We start from the raw sequence: 18,303 nt of genomic DNA, 5'->3' as shown, positions 1-18,303 counted from the left end.
CGTTGTTTAGTTTTTAACAGCATTTATCTTCAGAGAGGAGAAGGAAGGGTGAAGGAGAAACAGTGTGTGGCTGCCTCTCCTGCACACCCCGCCCGGGACCCGGCCCACAGCCCGGGCGCGTGCCCTGACCCGGAACGAACCCCCGCTCAGTGCCCTGGTCTCTACCGAGCGCGTCTGGGCAGCTGTGCCGCCCCCACGGTGGTGTCACGGGGTTTCCTCGCCGGCCGGGCTTCCCGAGAACCGACGGGGACGCCGCCTGCACTGCCAGTCCTGTGACTCCCGTCCCTGCTCTCCAAACGAGGGCCACTGCTTTGGTGCTGCTGACGCCTCACAGCTCAGGGCCACGAAGGCACTCATCTCGGGGGTGTTCTGGGGGGTGTTCAAACTCAACTGAACACTAAGACCGCGTCTCCCACCACTGCGCCAGCGGCGGGGAGGCCAGCCCAGCAGGCCCCTCCCCTTCGCTGGCAGAAACGTGGGGCCCGCCTTTTCGTGGGGGACTTAAAACCCTAAGGATGCCAGGGGCCTTGCTCCGTGCTGGGGGAGGGAGTCCTTCTGGGGCTCCCTACTTACAAACCCCAAGTTTCAAAGGAAGCCCAGCTGCAGCTCCGTGCTCCCCCAGAACCCGCTGGCCAGAAGCCCACGGCTCCCACAGGCGCGTCAAGACCAGCTCTGAATGTGGAACCAGAGAGGCCACGAGGGCACAGGGCGGTCTCCTCCAGACAGGGGCGGCGGCAGTGGCCCCGGGGTCTGCGTGGGCCTGTGCTGCGGGGATGGCAGGGGCTGTGCTCCCAAGTGGCTGCCGCTTGGTCTGGGCCGTGGCGGGGGCCTGGCCCAGGGCCCCAACGGCCCACTGGACGTGAGCCTTGTTCACGTGAGCCTGCCGCGAGTCCACTGCAGGGCGCTTGTCCCAACCCGGTCGCCAGCCATGTGGCTATGAGCTGCTCAGTTACAGACAGTCAGGGACAACAACAATCAATTTCCCTGAAGGACTTTAATTCTCTATCTTTATATAGATCATTTGTTAAATTAGAAGGCTGAAAAGTAAAAATATATTTTACAATCAAAGAAAAATCTGGACACTGGACCCACGAGAAGAGCCAGACACATGAGGCCTCGCCTGCGCCGACGCGGAAGGAAGCTGGGGATGGGGGTGGGGGGGCCGCTCAGGAGACCCGAAGAGAAGGTGGGAAGGACCGCGGCCTGCACACAGGTGGGCCCTGAGGCCCGTGTCTGCAGGGACCTGCTGTGCCTACGGCAGGCCTGGCGCAGCGGGGCCTTTCTCGGATCAACAGGAGGTGTCCGTGGGAAAGGAGAGCGGGATGTGCCAAGCGCAGGCCCCTAAATCATCGTGCCGACACACCGGGATCACACCGGGTCACCTTCTGGCCGAGCGCGGCCTCCCCGGGACCTGGCTGCGGGAAGACAGGGCGCAGTGCTGGTCTCAGCCTGGGCCCGGCACACTCACGAGCCGCAGGCGGCCTAGTGCTTCACCGGCTGGGGAGCACCCGGCGTCACGGGCACAAGCCCCACCGCTGACCTGTGCTGGTGGGAGCAGGAGAGGGCGGCGTTCACCGGGCTCCGGCCAGGGGTCAGGACCTCTTGGGTGGCGGTGGGCCTGCGTGGACGCCCCCTCGCCAGTGCCACCCAGACCCCACTTTCTCTAGACTCACGGGAACACACCGCCAGCAGGGCCCCTGACCGGACACAGCCCCAGGTGGCAGTCTTCTCAACGAGGACCCGCCCGCACGGGCAGGGGGGGCAGGAGCCTGGAGCCCAGACCTAACTTCCTCCTGCCGACCCTGCCGACACCCCCACCAGGAAGGCCGCGCGGCTGCAGGCCGGGGCCGGGGCAGCTCCTGGGGGAGGGAGGTGACTGCAGCTGGACACAAACTGAACCCCCAAACGCGCGGACACGAGAGGCCAGCTCGCGGGTGTGAGTTAAAGTGCGTTGTTTCTGGGAAACCTCCAACATCACTAGACTTCACCCAAACTGTCCCTGCCCTGTATCCACGGCCGGAGCAGGGCCAGGGTGCAGGCCGCCTCGTGCGCCTCCCGCAGGTCAGGGGCCCCCGCAGACCCTGCTCTGCCACCAGGCTGAGCTCCCAGGACAGCGGTGCTCCCAGAACCAGCGTCGGCAGGCAGCCAGCAGCCCCGACGCCCCTCGCTCAGCAGAGCCCCCTGCCCACCCCTTCTCACCCCGGCGTCAGCTTCTGGTGCACACGGCAAACCAGGGCAGGCGGTGCAGCCCCACGGGGAAGGGCAGAAGGGACCTCTGAGCTCAGGACCGCTCTGGCCCGACACCACCTGGGACTGGGACAGGGCCGGGCAGCTGGCTGTGCTCAGGCAGTCATCGTGGTTGAGGCCTGGCCGAGCCATGTCACCCCAGGACCCGTGGAGCAGCCAGGCACACAGAGAACACCCAGGGAGGGAGGGAGGGAGGGAGGAAGGGAGGGAGGGAGGCTTCCAGCTGGCGAGATCCGGCACAGCCCTCCAGGGAGCATGTCCGACCCTGCAGGTCACAGGGCTGCAGGCCGTTCACCAAGCCAGGGGCTGCTCGGCCTCTGGCTGCAGCCGAGGCAGCTGCTCCAACAACACCCTCAGGGACAGCGGGGGGAGGGGTGGGTGGCAGTGGAGCACGCACGTCCTGGCGGGAAGGCAAGTGGCTGGCGCGCAGGGCACTGCTCGTCCCCCCCCAGAGGACAGCCCGAGAGTGGCCTTCAGGGGCCAAAAACCCACATGCATCCCCAACGGGTATGGACTTGGGCAACACGGGCTTCCAAGGCCGGGCTGCACAGGGCTCTGGACAGGAATCTCACGGGGAACCCTGGGCAGGCGAGTCCAAAGGGCTGGCGGCGCGGAGGGCGGGGCGGGGGGCGGAGTCTAGGACTCTTCGCCCATCTGGAGCAGTGAGTTGACGGCCGCGTCCTTGTTCCCTCTCTGGGCTTCCAGCACGGAGCGGATCACCTCGCGGTCCATGTTGGGGAACATGTCCTGCACAGCTCTCAGGTCCTCCTCGCTCCAGCGGGGCGTGGTGCTCACAGTGGCCGGGGGCAGGGCCATGGGCACCACGCCGGGGCCACACACGGCAGGCACTCCTGCAGGCACGAGACAGGATCAGGGGACAGGGTCAGGGGACGGCTGCTCTGAGGCACGGCACAGAGGGGGCGAGGCGAGGCCCCCTCCAGACCCTGCCGGGCTCCGCCCTGTGGGGCACGAGCCTCCACAGCTGTCCCCACCCCCGGGGCGGCCGACCGCAGGTGGGTCACCTCAGCCTGGAGGTGAGGGGTGCCCTCACCCCTCCTCACAGTGGCATCTGGCAGGAGCAGGGTCACCCAGGTGGCACCAGAGCAGAAGGAAACTGACCTTGGCTGGTGGTGATGAGGACACTGTGGGGGCGCCGTGACCCCTCTTTCCTCGTCAGAGGACCCAGGATCGAGGGGCTGCCTGTCCCATCACTGAGGCATGTGCCCCCAACAGGAGTGACCTCTCCTGGGGTTCTGAGCCCACCAGACAGCTGTGCCGCAGCTGCAGCTGCCTCCTGGAGGCCCCCCAGACCGCCCTCTCCCCCGGTGGGCCGGTGGACAGTGGAGGAGAGAGCGCTTCCGCGGCCTGTGAGGACCACTGCAGTGTGACCAGTGCAGAGTGACAGCGTTGCACTCTTGACCGAGGGAACAGCCTCCGCCAGCCTGGCTGGGAGTCGGACAGGCCAAGCCCGTGTGCCCGAGCGCAAGGGCTGTGTGCTGCTGGGCCGGCGTCCCCCAGCTCCCGGGGGCCTGCACTGCTGTGGGAGACACTGACCAGACCACTGGAGTGGGCACTGCGGGGTCCCAGCAGGAGACTCCGGGGGAGCCACCCCTTCACTCTCGGCCACACAGATGCTGGGACCACACGGGCACCGGCAGGGCTGTGCACAAAGCAACGCCCAGGACAGGGCTCAGAGATGCTGAGGGCGCAGGCCCCTCGGGAAGGGCACCTGACGGAGGAGAACCTGTGGGCGTCGGAGCCTCCCCCTCACCGGCTCACACCCGGCGCTGCCCCATACCATGGGCGGCCTTCAGAGTCGGACGTCTGTCTTTGGGAACTCCACTGGAGGGAGCCAGGACGGGGTGGCACTTTGACCCCACTTTTGAGCGTGGTTTGATGCTGTCGGCCAAGCCAGAAGTCTCGGGGCCGGCCCAGGCGGACACGCAGCGGCTTCACTCTGACCTCAGCCCAAGGTGTCGGCACTGCCGCTCCTCACGCAGGGAGACCAGGTCCGACAGCACGGCCGTGCCCGGGTGCACAGGGGTGGCCGGGTCAGCCGCAGGCTAGGGACGCGCCGCCCTGGAAGGACCCACAGGACTTGGGCCCGCCCTGCCGCTCAGGACAGCGAGAGACAGCGGACACTCAGAGGGCACCGGGCTCGACACTGGCCTCCACTGCGACAGCAGCTGAGGACCTGGGGGCGGGGCACCAGGCATCACACGGGCGACTTGGTGGCAAAATTTCGTCCCCCTCTTTGTAACTTTTCTGTTAGTTTGGGATTGTTTCAAAACTTACAAAGGGCGGCAAAAGAGCCTCCGTTTAAGGAATCTACTCCCCCCGAAACACACGCTCCAGGGCAAACTTTAAAGGCAGGCACGAGCGCCGAGGACGGCAACCACAGGCACACGACACACAGTCCGCCTCTGGCTCGGAAAGCGGACGCCCCACTACCCAGCCCGCTGGCGTCGGTGACCTCGAGGGTGGAGCTGCCGGCCCGGCAGATGGGAGTGGGACTTCACTGGGCACAGGGTCTTCGCAGACGCAATCCAGGGACACAAGTCACACTGGGAGGGGCTCAACCCACCAACGGGTCTCCTTGCAAGCGGGCAGGCACGGGCGCACCGAGGGACATGTGAGGACAGAGGGGACCCCAGGGACTCGGCCCCCAGTCCAGCAGCACCTGCACCCAGAAGCTGGACGAGAGGAAGAACCGTCCTCCCCTCAGCCCATGACACAGTGCTTTTGGGCTCTGATCTCCAGAACGGAGGGCGGGGCTTCCGTCAGTGTGAAGCCCAGCTCCTGGGGACTCGGTGGTCACAGGGCACTGCTGGTGCCCCTAGCAGGCCACCGGCTCCTCCTCAGACCCCCAGCTCAAGGCGATGGAAGGACACAGCGAATCCAGACCCCCAGCTGGGCGGGCACCACTGAAGCCCAGGACGGAGGCCCTCGGCTGTGCTGGCCACTGACCGGAGCTTGTGGCAGGCCCACCCTGGCCAGCCCAGGTCGTCCGACCACTGTGTGTCCCAGGCCGACAGCTCCTGCTTGGTGCCTTTAAGTCTCTACTTCCCTGCTGAGGTCCCCTCTCTGGTCACTTAGGACACTGCTCTTCACTTCTGAAACGTGGTACAGCTGCTCGACGTTTCTGGTCCCCTCGGTCACTTCCTACGGGCGGGCTCTGCCCTGACTGTGGCCTGCACTGCCCAGTGTCTCTGGCAGATGGTGCCCTCCGAAGAGCGCCGGGCCTGGTCCCCAGGCCTCCTGACCCCGGAGCAGCACCCCTGCATGAGTGCCGCCCGCTCCCCAAAGCCCCCACGCAGTGCTCACCGCCTCCGCCTAGCTGGCGCAGTGGGCGGCCTGCTCTGCCTAGACCCCGGCCCCGGCCCCGCGCTGAGAGGCTGGGGCTCCCCCACAGCCCTGCTCTCGGGGTCACGGTCCCGCATCGCCTGCGCCGACACCTGGAAAGAGCGGCTGCCTCAGCTATGTTTCCCCCCAGTCCAGATGCTGTCCTGGCCGGAAGTGAGTGTTAGTCCACAGGCTAAGGATCCGGAAGTGCGCAGACCCGACAGCTGCAGTGCAGCTCGGTTCTGCTGCACCCACGAAGGGCTCCTCTGTGGGGGTGAACGGCTTACAAAGATGAACGTGACCCGACAGACCGTCGACGAGCAGCGCACTGCACACGGCCTGCGGGAGCCCTGTCACCGCGGCTCACGTGCTGCAAAGACCCCGTCTGCCCTCCCACAGGCTTGGGCCGCCCTGATCCATGCCAGCAGCTGGGGAGAACTCCGCCTGCGTAAAGATTCCAGGGGTCACCTCTGACCCTTGCTTCTGGAAGGGTCCTTGTGCCTCTCTGGGGACCAGGCTGTCTCGGGGCCATGCGCCAACCACTACAGCACCCTGACGTTTAACGGCACCTCAGAAAGGCCCCCGGGGGGGCAGCAGCACTCACCCGTGAGGGGCACGTAGCCGACACCCTGCTGGTACACGGTGGGCATCAGGACCACGGGCTGCGGGGGCATCACCATGGCGGCCGGCACTGACTGCAACACACCGGAGACCACCGGTCACGGGGGCGCGCACTCACGGGCGCACTCACGGGCCTCCTCCCGGCCGGCTCACCAGGACGTCCTGGGGGGGGCAGGGCCCAAGACAGGCCCTGCTGCACTGAAGGGTCCCCAGGGCCGTAAGAGAAGCCCCCCTCAGAAAATGGGCTGTGACCCCGTGACTCAGCCTCCACCCAACATGGTCCCTCCCTGCAGCCAGCCCGGTCTGAACAGGGCAGGGGGGCTCTCCCCGTGACCACGCCGTGGCTGGGTGAGGCCCCTGGGCGTCTGATGGAGACCCAGCCCCCCAGGGGCCGAGGGCTCCACCTTGTTGGCCAGTGCCGCTGCCCGGGCCCCCCGCCCCCCGCCCCCCGCCGCACTCACCGAGTAGGACATGACCAGGTTGATCACGCCCTCCTTGTCGTCACCCTGCCGCCCGCTCAGGCAGTGCCACTTGTCCTCCACCTCGCCCTGCCGCAGGGCCTCCGAGATCGTGATGTGTGTCCAGGCGATGCGGTCGTCCATGGAGAAGGCGCGCTGAGGGGCGTGGCGGGGGGGGGGACCAGCACTGAGGACTTCGCCCCACCCCCAGACCACCTCCCGAAGCCCTGCCCCTTCAAGGAGCCCCCTCCCCTGGGGTCGGGCTCCTCCGCAGCCCCAGACAGCACGTCAGTGGAGACGGCTCCCTGGCACCAAGGGCCCCCACGTGCCCGGAGCCCAGGTGCAGGGCCGTACAGGTGGAGGAAAGGCGGTGCTCTCCGAGCTAACCTCTCCAGAGGGAGCGGAGGCTAGGACAGAGGGGAGGGGCCCCTCCTGCCTCGCTGCCCACCCTCACGCACTTACCTGCTGAGGCACCTGGCTGGGCCGCAGGAGGGGCGGGGGCTCCTAGCCCGGTGCCTGGAGGACCGGGCAGAGGAAGAGCCCCCGTCTCCACCTGCCACATCCCAGGGCCACTCAGAGGGGCCACCTGCAACGTGCACCCCCAAGAAGCGCAGTCCCACCCGGCACAGGAGTGACCCCTCACACCTGCCCTGCTCACATGGTCTGGGGGGACAGGTGCCAGGGATCCTCCGGTGACGGCGTGTATGGGCCTGGCACGCAGGCAGCGTGCCTGGTGGACCCGGAGGAGCTTGCCCGGCACGCTCGCCCTGCACCCCTGCTAGGGAGGTGACGGTCTCAAACGGCAGTCTCCCGCCCCCCGCCGACTCGGCGGGGTGGGGCTTGCACCCAGGGCCCAGGGCGGAGCAGCCCCTCACCTCGTCGAAGATCTCCAGGTAGAAGGAGTCCACGCCGGGCGGCACGGTGCAGTGGATGACTTTGTTCCAGCGCGGGTTCTTCGCGCCATTGTGGGCCGTGGGCGTCTCGTACACCGCGTAGCCCAGGCGCAGCCGGCAGTACGGGTCCATGCGGGTCATGCCGTAGTTCTTCGCCAGCTTGGCCTGAAACACAGCCCACGTCAGAACCAGGGGGCGGAGCCCGATGGCTGCTTGGGACTGGGGCGCATTCACAGGGAGAGAACGCAAGAGTCTGGATGGGTAAGATGGAGGCTTTGGTAGACCAGGTTGCTGTGAACAGGTGTCTCTTCCAGGTGGACCACAGTCTTACATGCAAACACCACGCTGCAGAGACCCCGGCCCAGGCAGGCCCAGCCCACAGCAGAACACAGCTGCCCTGGGCCTCGGGGAAGGCGAGGAGGCCTGCTCTCAGAGACTGGAGGCTGGCCCCTCGGGCTGGCTCTGCAGATGCCATGTGGAGGGATGCTCCCATCTCCAGTCCCCAGAGAGGGCGGCCCCACCCCGACGGAGACCAGCCACAACCCAGTGGAAAGGCCGGACCCACCCCACCCCCGTGAGCAGAGCGGGGCACTGGCCAGCCCTGGGCCGCCCGGCAGGAAGCACCCAGAGCAGCCAGGGATAGCTAACCCGCTCCCCGGCACCTGACCGAGGCCGACAATGGGCGAATGCAGAGCCCTGAGGGGCTGGGCGGTGGCGTGGCAGGGACGGGCCGACAGAGAGGACCGAGGATGAACCTTTGTCCCAAAGACTGCCTACTGATGCCGCCAGCACGCCACACCCGAGAAGCCAACCTTCTGAAGGACCGTGGAGACACAGCCCCTGCTGCCTGCCCTGTGCGTCCAGGCCACGGCCTGCTCCCCCTCCCCTTCCAAAAGACTCCCCAGGAGCCTCCCCTGCCCGGCCTGTCTGCTCACGCTCACCCTCTAGGGGCCGTGCCACACGGCTGCCGCCATGTGGCTCCTGCCAGTCCCTGGCCCCCCGCAGGCGAGTGCAGAGGCAGCCCTGGAGACTCGCAGGCAGGGCAATGCCGAGGGCCTAGAGGAGGACCCGAGCCCTGCAGGCCCCTCTGCTGGGGAGCGCACCCCGCTGCCTCGGCACTTGGGGCAGAGCCCTGGGGACATGTCCACATCGGTCACATCCCCTCCTGGGGCACGTGTGTAAGGACGGCCTGGAATCCGGAGCAGCTCCCTGCGCTGACACACAACCTGGCCCCCGACCCGGCCACCCCCCCACCCGCACCCACCTGCACCACGGTGATGTTGAGGCGGTCCACTGTGCCCACCGCCCCTCCGTACTGCAGCTGCTGGGCCGCCTGCGCGTCCAGCTGCACCTGCTGCTGCTGCTGCGTGGGCGAGATGCGGAGGAAGTCCTGCGGGAGGTCGCCGATGTACACCTGGGGCCGGAAAGACACGTTAGCACTGCGGGCCCGGGCGGGCCGGGGCCCAGACGCCCAGGCTGCACTGGGCCTCAGTTTCTTCATCCGCACAAGGTGAGGTCACGAGGTCAGGCATCCAGCCTGGGGCCCCTGTCACTCGGCAGGTGCTGGGACCCTCAGCAGCTCTAGGAAGGTCACGCTGCTGTCCCTAAGGGAGGGGCACACTCAAATGGGCTTGCTGGGCGGTGCCTCACACCCTCTGCCTACTGTCCAGGACCCACCCCCCAGGGCCTCAGCTGCGGGCCAGGCCTGCCGATGGCCGGGCCTGCTTGTGCGGACGACCGGGGGGAACCTTGCCCTCAGCAGGACTGCTGTCCACGCTCCGCACAGGATAACTAGCCTTCAAAACGCTCCGCCAGCTGCCTGCGGCCAGCAGGGAGCCACAGGGACCCCGCCCCGTCCCTCACGGCGCCCAGGCCGCCCACTCCCAACCGGGGAGAAGGAGCCCAGGGGGGAGTGGCTCCTGGCCGGACGACACATTCCAGGGACACGCTGGGGGGTGAACCCAAAGGGCTCCCGGAGAGCAGTGCGCCCAGAAACAGCAGGGGAGACAAAAGCCAGAATTGGTGGGGACCCGCGGCAGCACCCTCGTCAAGGCCCCCGGACGGAGTGGAGCGAGACGCGGACGCCTGTGTCCCTGAGCCCAAGCCAAGGGCTGCGCGGCAGGGCACACCAGCTGAGGGGGCATGCGTTCCTAATGTGCGCCGACAGGCGCGCCTTTGCCACGTCACGGTGACAGAAATGCTCCAACAGGCGGCCAAAGCACGGGCGCTGCTGGCTCAGACTCGGGAGCACAGGGCTCCCAGCCCCAACGAGCCGCGAGCAGAGGCTCGGCTGGTGCTCACGGGGGGGCACCCACTCCAGCACCAACGACCCCCACCCCGCACCAAGACCCGGTCTCCCACCTTGGGAACTCCCTGCCACGGCACCGGCCACTCAGGCAGGACATTGCTGCCTCGGTGCTGTGCTGACGCCCAGTCCCCTCGGACCAGGCAGCGCCACAGGACAGGGACCCAAGCAGCCTCCAAAAGGCAGAAGCTGTCCCTGCGCCTCCCACCTTGTGGCGCCTGGAGGAGGGGTAGCATTGCCCCCTGAGCCAAAAACACGAAGGACGTTTGATGCCTAAAAACATTAAGAAATTAATGTTCCAGTTTGGGATTTGGTTTTGGGGGTATTCATTTTAATTTCTTTACTTTTCTCCCCTGATGTTTTTTTTTTAAACCAAGAAGATACGCTCAAAGATGTTAGAGAGAGAGTGCTGGAGAGGGAGCGAGAGAGAGAACCGCCACTGCCTGTCTGCCAGCCCCGCCCACCCGAGGACCGATCCTGCAACCCTGGTGCAGAGCTCCATGCTCCAAACAAGCCAGCCACCCGGCCGGCCACTGGCCACTTTCGACATACGCACGGGCCCACCCACCCCACCGCACCCCACAGATACACAGCCACGGGTTGGTTCCACACCGGAGCAGCACAGAGCCCTCAGTCTCTGGACTCTGGAGACCAAAGGCTACTTTTATAAACGCCAGTCTGTTTCAAGACAGTAACTTTGTGCTCCCTAAAGCCACTGGTCCTCTCCCACCCGCCCTCGCCCGGGAGAGAAGCACAGGCAGCAGGCTTACTCCTGATAACCGCCCCCGCCTGAGCAAGGCCAGAGCTCCCCTCCCCCCAGGCGTACGTTTCCTAGAGAGATAAAAGGACTTGAGAATCTGTCTGTTTAAAATAAACACTCTTCCCAAGTCCGAATGGTGTGCCTGTTCTTGCTGTGCAGTGCAGGTGCTTGCCCCACACTGGTGAGGACAGCAGCACTGGGAGCTGGTCACCAGTCTGACAGGAAGGACCAAGGCCACCAAGGCCACTCCTCCCGCCGCCACGGCTGCCCACAGGGACCCCGGCCGGGGCGAGGCTTGGCCTGCAACAGCCTCTCCCTCCCCGAGCGAAGCCCCGCGCCGGCCCAGCCCCTGGGCCACCTGGGCCCTGCATGGGTCACCCCTCCAAGGAGCCTTGGTCAGCTGTCCTCCTCCCCGCTGCCCACACGCCTGCCCACCTCGGTGTGCTAACGCCGCAGCTACACCGGGTCTGTCGCGTCCCCGCGTCCGCCCGCACTTTCTCCGGGGAGGGGCAAGGAGAACAGTCTCCACGTGGCGCAGCTCGGCCTTGGGGGTGGCAGCCGAGCAAATGTCCGCGGCACAAGTTAGACTGGAAACCGAAAATCGCCCAGCGCGGGGCTACGCGTAAACCGTCGTACGGCAGGTTACATGGGACTCAGCAGCAGTGAGACAAAACTAGGGAACTCTTCAGTTTCCAAGAAAAGTAAAACACTTGTAAAATTTCTTCAACACTTTCAGCGAACTTAACTTTAACTTCATTTTTGTTTGCTATCAGAAAACACTTTTTAAAAAACTAGCTCTGACGCTCTTTCCAGCACTTGAAATGAACAGCAAACGTTTCCACTCCACTTTCCGAGCACCCCCGCACACACGGGCACCGGGAGGTGGCCGACCTGCCGTTCCACCCCCAAGCTCCGAGTCCCTGCCGTCCGTGAACTCGACGGCAACACGACGCCCACGGTGCCACGATGCCCTGCAGAAGTGACGTCTGTGCTGCCTCCTCCGAGAGCCAGCCCTCACACAACGTCAGCCTGGGCTGAGAGCGGGCGCGCTAAGGGCCCTGGAGCCCCCACACCTGGCCCCAGGAGGCCCCCCACACCCTCACCACACCCCCAAAGCTGGTCACCTGGCTCTGGGTCAATCTGCCCTTCACAGCCGGTGCAGTGGTGAGGACAGCGGGGTCAGGCTGAGGCCCAGAGGGACAGGGAAACACAAAGCAGAAGCTCCCTCGCGGGCAGGTCAGGGGCTGCCCGGGGAGGCGACGCCCCACCCTGGGGACCACGCCTGCTGCGCCTGGAGGAGAGCGGCCCCTGGGGCCTCGGGTGCACCCAGGAACCCACCACACCGGAAGGCCTGTGAGAGGATGCTGGCTGCTAGTCATCCGGGCCAGAGATCAGTGTGACCCAGAATCTGTCCCCCACGGTGCTGAGGGGCTGGGGACGGACGTGCAGGCTGAGGCGGAAGACCGCGGGGACCAGGACAGAGCAGGTGAGGCCGGCTGGCTCACTGTGTGGCGGCCCGTGGTGAGCAGGTGCGGGCGCCCACCCCGGGGCTGGTGAGGGCCGGAAGGTCTCCCGCAGCTCTGCTCGCTCAGCCCTACACGCCCCAGGCGTGCAGCCCAGACGGAAGACAGGCCTGTGCAGCCCCAGGAGACACCCGGCAGCAGCCCAGGCGAGGTGAGAGCTGCACCGTGGTCGCTGCGGGGGTCACCAAGGCTTTGCTGGACGTCCAGCACCTTCCCAAATCAGGTCGGGAGAAAACCTAACTCCCCACCAACACTCAACGCCACAACTCCACGGGGGCCTGCGTGGCACCAGCAGTCCCCGGTCTCCAGGGCCTGCTCGCCTCTGCTGGCATCCTTGTTCCTTGAAACAGGAAGAAGAGGGGACAGGCCCAAAAGCAATGGGGGCAGAGGTCTGCGTGCCCCTCCGCCCACCCTCCCACCGTGTGGGCGCTCACTGCCCGCTTCCCTCCAGGCCACGGAGGGCTCTCCCTGTCCCACCCTCTCTAGTCTCCTGGCAAAGACCGGCTCTTGTCCCCTTCCTAGCACCCATGCCGTCCCCAACTTTTTTAGTTACTCCAGACAGGCCAGGCACTTCCAGGCCACAACGCCCGGCTGTCCTAACCCTGCTGGAGTCCACAGCAGACGCCAGAACCCGGGCTGTCGAGGGAACAGAGAGACGGCCTCGTGCCCGCAGGGGCTCAGAGCGGAAGAGAGGAGGCACATGCGGCCGTGGCCGGTGCCGGGCTCCCCAGACCGGGGGGCCCCACGGCGCATGGCCTCTCGTCCAGGTGCTGGGACGGCGAGCCAGCCTGCAGCCTGGGGTGGCACTCCCTCTCCTCACTCCAATGGAGCAAGCCCTGGCCGGGTGGCTCAGCTGGTTGGAGCATCGTCCCACGTGCCAGAACGATGCGGGTTTGATTCCTGGTCAGGGCGCATATGGGAGATGGCTGATTGATGTCTCTATCACTCTCTAGAATCGATAAAAACATATTCCTGGGTGAAAATTATCTTAAAAAGCCACAACAAACAACCAGCCAACCAGAGGGCTGAGGGGGTGCCCAGGGCCTGGATGAGGTGGGGGGCACGGTGCTGGTGGCAGGTGGTGGGCACCCGGCAGGTGGTGAGGCCTTGCAGCGGGTGTGCGGGCGCCATCGCTGCTCTCCTGGCGCCTGCGTGTCAGTGGAGGACGAGGAGGGTTGCAGGCGCCGTGGGCAGAGCCCGCACTGGGTGGGGCTGGGGCTGGCCGAGCAGGAGGGGCCATCAAAGTCCAAGAGACACGAGGGTATCAGCTGCGGAAGCTGAGGGGAGGCCAAGGCGGGCGGAGGAGACCCCTGTGCTGAGACTCCAGGCCACCCAGGGGCCCCTCTGGCAGGTGGAGGGGGGGAGGGCGGTGCCTGAGACAGCGGAGGGACAGCAGGTCAGAGGTGGAGGACGGGCAGCAGGAACCTTGACATAGGCGAGGCGCCCAGCGTGCCTGGGGCCGACCAGACGGACCAGGCAGGCCGGTGGGGCAGGGTGTGGGGCGGGGCAGAGGTGGGAAGAACCTGAGCTGAGAGCGGCTCTGTGGGCAGCGCCGCAGGACGTCCGAGGGGTCCAGAGGGGCAGGGCCACCCCGAGGTTCTGGCCTGAACAACGTGAAGGGTAGAGCCGGCTCCAAACGGAGGGCAGACCCACCGGGCCCACACGCACAGGCAGTGGGGGCGTCCGAGGGGAGGAGAGGCTGCCCTGGCACAGCCAGAACGTTCTAGGCGATGGCAGCAGTGGCAGGACACGCGGACGTGGAGTCGGGGACAAAGGCGGGGGCGGGGTGCTGAAGCCCCGAGACCTCTGGACAAGCGAGGACAGACTGAGCCGAGGAGCAGCAGGGGCCAAGGAAGGGAGCCCGAGGGGCGACGGTGACTCAGAGCAGGGACCCCGCTGTCCCTGCTGTGCCCGTGCCCACCGGCGGCAGCCCGTCTCCCAGAGTCCTAGAACCCACACGAGACGTCTTCCGAACACAGAAGGCAGGCCGCTGCTCCGTCCCTGGCCTAGAGCCCTGGCCCGCCATCTGCGGTCACCTCCCTCGGTCCCCGAAAGCACAGGTGGTGGCGCAGGAACGGAGGACAAAGAGCGGCGAGTGGGAACTGGAGAGGGGGCCGGTGGCCGTGAGGAGCAGCCCAGCCAGCTCTGAGACAGGAAACAAGTCCGAGGGCCGGCGGCCCGCATGGCGAGAAAGGGTCACACCCAAGGGCACAAGACTCAGAGGCGCCAAGCGCCTGCCCCAGGGTAGAGCCGAAACTCGCTCGGACAGTCCACACCAAAGTCCTGGCCCGGCTTCACGGAGCCACCTGCAGAGCAGTGGCAAACAGAAGAGGGTGTCACGTGCAGCGTGGACGGGAGGTCCAGAAGAGGGGCCGAGTGAGACCCTCACTCAATGCAAGAAGTGACCGCCACCCTGGCACGCTCCCTCCGGAGCTCTGATGGCAGCTGCCCTGGGGGACGCCCTGAAGGACCAGCTGGGAGCAGGGCCGGGCCACTGAGGGCCTGTGAGGCTGGGGATTCCGGACAGAGCGGGGGCGGCGCACCCCACACGGCAGGAGAGAGAGCGACACTCGAGGGCTGGCCCCGCCATGGGGCACGGCCGCCTGAGCAGCGGCCGGTCCGGTAGGAAGCAGAGGTCAGGCATGGATCCTGACCTGTCCACACATCAAAACCTGGAGGGTGACGGTGAAGAGAACAGGGACGCAACCCTGCATACATTTTCCAAACCAGCAAAAAACAAAAGCTTGAATTTTTAAAAAACTATTTACTCAATTCAAAACAAGGCAAGGGGAGAAAAAGAAAAACAAAAAATAAGACAAATAAAAGTATGAAATGCCAGGGCTGGCGTGGCTCACTGGACTGCGTGCCAGACTATGAATGGAAAGGTCGCCGGTTTGACTCCCGGTCAGGGCACACACCTGGGTCGAGGGCCAGGTCCCGTGTCGGGAGCGTGAGAGGCAGTGCATGAACATATCTGCCAAATGTGGATGTTTCTCGCCCTGTCTTCCCCTCTCCCTTCTCCTTGCCCTAAAAGTAAACAAATAAAACCTTAAAACAAAACCCCACAAAACCTTCTTTTTAAAAGAAATGTGTATGTTTATCAAGGACACACGAACAGAACCCAGGGGGAGGGTAGAAGCAAGGGAGGGAGGTGGGCTGGGCTGGGATGGGGGAGCCGGGTGGGGGGGGATGCAGACAACTGTGATTGAACGATAAAATAATTTATAAAAGAAAAGAAGAAAAGAAATGTGTATGTTTAACAACGCACTTGACCCTGGGCCCCACCGGCCAGACCCCAGGGAGACCTGCTGAGTCAGAGCTGCCTCTGACTGGGCCTGACAGCTGCCCCCCAGGCAGACGGGCCCCACACAGCTCCCAGGTGCCGGTGTGCACGGCAGGGGCCCCCAGAGTCTCGGTCCTTGCAGGCGCCTGCCGGGTGCTTTCTGAGAGTTTGTGAACTAGACAGGAACACAGGGCAAAGGAAGGGCTGCCAATACAAATACACCAAGGGTGCTGCTGAAATCGGGGTGCATGGCACAGGGTGGGGCAGCCTCTGCGGCTGCGCACGGAACCCGCAGTCCTGGAAACACAAACAGCATGTCCCCTGAGCCCCGGCAGAGAGCCGCAGGGGTGCTGCTGCAGGGGGACACAACACTCGACTGAAGGCGAGGGACCAGGGCTCCTGGTCTCACGCACGCTACACATGGCCCCTCACCCAGCTCCTTGGCGCCACGGACCCAGAGACCCTTGGAGAAGACCTCCTAGACCTGCCCCCCACCTCCTGCACACTCTTGGGGACCCTGCCTGTCACTCCTGATTATGGAGGCAGTGGGCAACAGTCAGACTTCGGAGTCCGTCGCGAACAGAACCCATTCCCGGGTGGGCAGAGATGGGGCCTGGGAAGAGCCCGCTGCCCAGGCGATGCGGCATGGCGAGCACTGGCCCAAAGCTGCCTTCACAAGCACACACGGGCCCATGGCTTTTCTCTGTGGACGGGCCGAGCCCCTGGACTCCCAGCACCTCCCCGGCACCCAGAGCGTCGCTCGGCGCCCACTGCTGAGGGAGAGCCCATCCACCAGGCTCTGCTCGCTGGCCAAAGGTCCTGGCAAGCCCCGGTCTGCCGGAGGAGCGGGCATCAGGAGGGGGGGGCAGAAGCTACAGAGGGCATGTGCCAGGAACAACTGGCAATGCAGTCACCAGACAAAACTCAAGGGCCAAATCCGTGGGCCCCCGGCAGCCCTGCCTCCAGCAGCGCCCCTCAGCAGGCAGCCACTTGCACCTGTCAAACCCCCCACTCAGCCACCCAGTGTCAGGCTCCTCCAGCACCTGACTCACCCCAACCCCTGCCCTGGCTGGCCACCACAGACACCCATCTCCGAGTTCAGACCCACAGAACCACCTCGGCCACCCCAAGGGCTCCTCTGTGTGGTTCACAGGACATGTGGTCAGCTCCGCTGCAAGAGCTGCACCTGCTCATTCGCCTCACAGAGCTGCCACAAGGCAGCGACCAGCCAAACTGGCAGAGTGGGGTGCACGGCCATGCGGGACCCCGGCCGCGAGGTCGCCTCCTGCAGCCCAGCAGCCCTGCCCGCCCACGGGTCCCAGAGTCTGGTCTACGGGGACACGAACACAGGGCCGCTCCACCACCATCTGGAGAACCGTGGAGTCAGACAGCATGCGGGCGCCTTCTCAGCACGGCCGGTCTGAACACTGACGCCCGTTTCCCCACCCCCCACTTCCGCGCCCAAGTGTCAGCTGCTTCAGCTGCTCGACGTTGCCTAGCTGAACGCCCCTTGGGGAAGTGCACAGAGGAGGCCGGGGACCGGGAACTGAGGACGCCAATGGCCCAGGGGCGGGCCGCCTGACCTCGGGGGCCTCTGCTCTAGGCAGGGCCCCGAGAGTGCTGCCAGCAGCCTGGCTTTCCCCGCGGCCTAGGCGCGTATAGGGGAGACTGGGGCCACCACTCGCTGCGAAGAGGTGGGGGTCCCGACACCTGTTTGCCTCGGGCTGTTCCCGCCCGGACGCCGGCGCAGCCCGCGCAGCCTCAGCAGGCCTACGTCCCAAGGGGGCTCCCTCGGGCTCTGAGAGCAGATGACGTGGAAAGGCTTCCTCTCTCCAGGCAGGGGGCCGGCGAGATGGCCCCCGCGTAGTCCGAGGGTGAGCTGCCCGGCCGGCTCGCCCTCACTCACGCCAGTTAGAGACAGGGCCGCGCCCGGGAGCTTCCCTTTGCCCGGAGAGGGAGGGCGACGGCCCGTGCGGGGCTCGGGGCCTCGCCCATCTCCGGGACAGGCGAGGAGTCTAGATACTCGTTGGCCAGGGGACCCGCAGGAGCGCTTCCTCCATTCCCGGACCCTCAAGATACGGGGCCCTCGGCATCAGGGGACTGCCCCGCCAACCCCGCCGGCGGCCCACTAGCTCGCCGGGAGCCCAGGAGCCAGACGCGCCTGAGCGGGGAGCCAGCCCGCTGCGCCCCGCCGCGCCCGGCCCGGAGTCTCACCGGCCCGCGCTGTGTGCTGACGGTGGTCGCCATGGTGCTCCGCCGGCCGGCCTCGCCCACTGAGAACTGACGAGCCTGCGACCCTCCCTACGGAGCCTGCGACACTGTCAACGGCTGTCCCAGCGAGGCTGCGGCCACCACAGTCAGCTGACGGCCGCTCCGCCCTGGCAGCGTAAGTGCGCGCGGCCCTGCCCCTTCCGGCGCTGCGCACGCACACACGCGTGCTCCTGGCCGGCGCCTGCGCGGTCGCCGGGCGGCCCCGCCCGGCCCGCTACTGGTGGCTGCTGGCTCCTGGGTTTCCCCTGAGTAGGTCGCTTGGCTGGTGGAGCCCGGAGCTGCCCCGTGGAGGTGGGGACCCGCGGTGCCCTTCCCGCTCGGGGCCTCCGCAAGGCTCATAGGGAACTCGAGAGTCAAAGATTTTAGCTGTAGCTATGGTCAATTGTCGCAAATGACTAATGCCCGTGGAAAATTGTTGTTCCCGGAGCCGGGACCCATGAACATGTGACTCCGGCAGGTGGACAAGCCGGTGAAACCTTCGCGCCCCAGGTGGGTCTTGCAGGCCCCGAGATGGTGCCAGAGCCACTGTGTCCCAGGGAGCGGCACAGTGGGGCACATAAAGAAATACTAGGAAAATCTCGGACTGCAGCTCCAACCTGA

At 66.0% G+C, this 18,303-nt stretch overlaps 1 protein-coding gene across 1 annotated transcript; it reads right to left on the bottom strand.

Moving 5' to 3' along the window:
* Positions 1-975: 975 nt before the first annotated feature.
* Positions 976-17,822, bottom strand: TOLLIP (toll interacting protein). Its single transcript, XM_037146286.2, has 6 exons — positions 17,647-17,822; positions 8,826-8,975; positions 7,544-7,726; positions 6,672-6,824; positions 6,194-6,284; positions 976-3,098 (listed from the first exon to the last, which is right to left on the bottom strand). Exons 1-6 carry the CDS (start codon positions 17,677-17,679, stop codon positions 2,884-2,886), a joined length of 825 nt encoding a protein of 274 aa, XP_037002181.2. The 5' UTR covers positions 17,680-17,822; the 3' UTR covers positions 976-2,883.
* Positions 17,823-18,303: the final 481 nt, after the last annotated feature.

The sequence above is a fragment of the Artibeus jamaicensis genome, unplaced genomic scaffold (genome assembly GCF_021234435.1).
Source record: "Artibeus jamaicensis isolate MK-2021 breed Jamaican fruit bat unplaced genomic scaffold, CSHL_Jam_final scaffold_537, whole genome shotgun sequence".
Lineage (NCBI taxonomy): Eukaryota > Metazoa > Chordata > Mammalia > Chiroptera > Phyllostomidae > Artibeus > Artibeus jamaicensis.
The sequence above is the reverse complement of the archived record's forward strand: the minus strand, read 5'-3'. Positions and strand labels throughout refer to the sequence as shown.

Coding starts and splice junctions, on each gene's coding strand:
- TOLLIP (XM_037146286.2), bottom strand. CDS start 17,679: ATGGCGACCACCGTCAGCACACAGCGCGGGCCG. Junction 8,976..17,646: donor TCAGCACACAGCGCGGGCCG/GTGAGACTCCGG, acceptor TTCCGGCCCCAG/GTGTACATCGGCGACCTCCC. Junction 6,285..6,671: donor ACCTGGTCATGTCCTACTCG/GTGAGTGCGGCG, acceptor GGTGTGTTGCAG/TCAGTGCCGGCCGCCATGGT.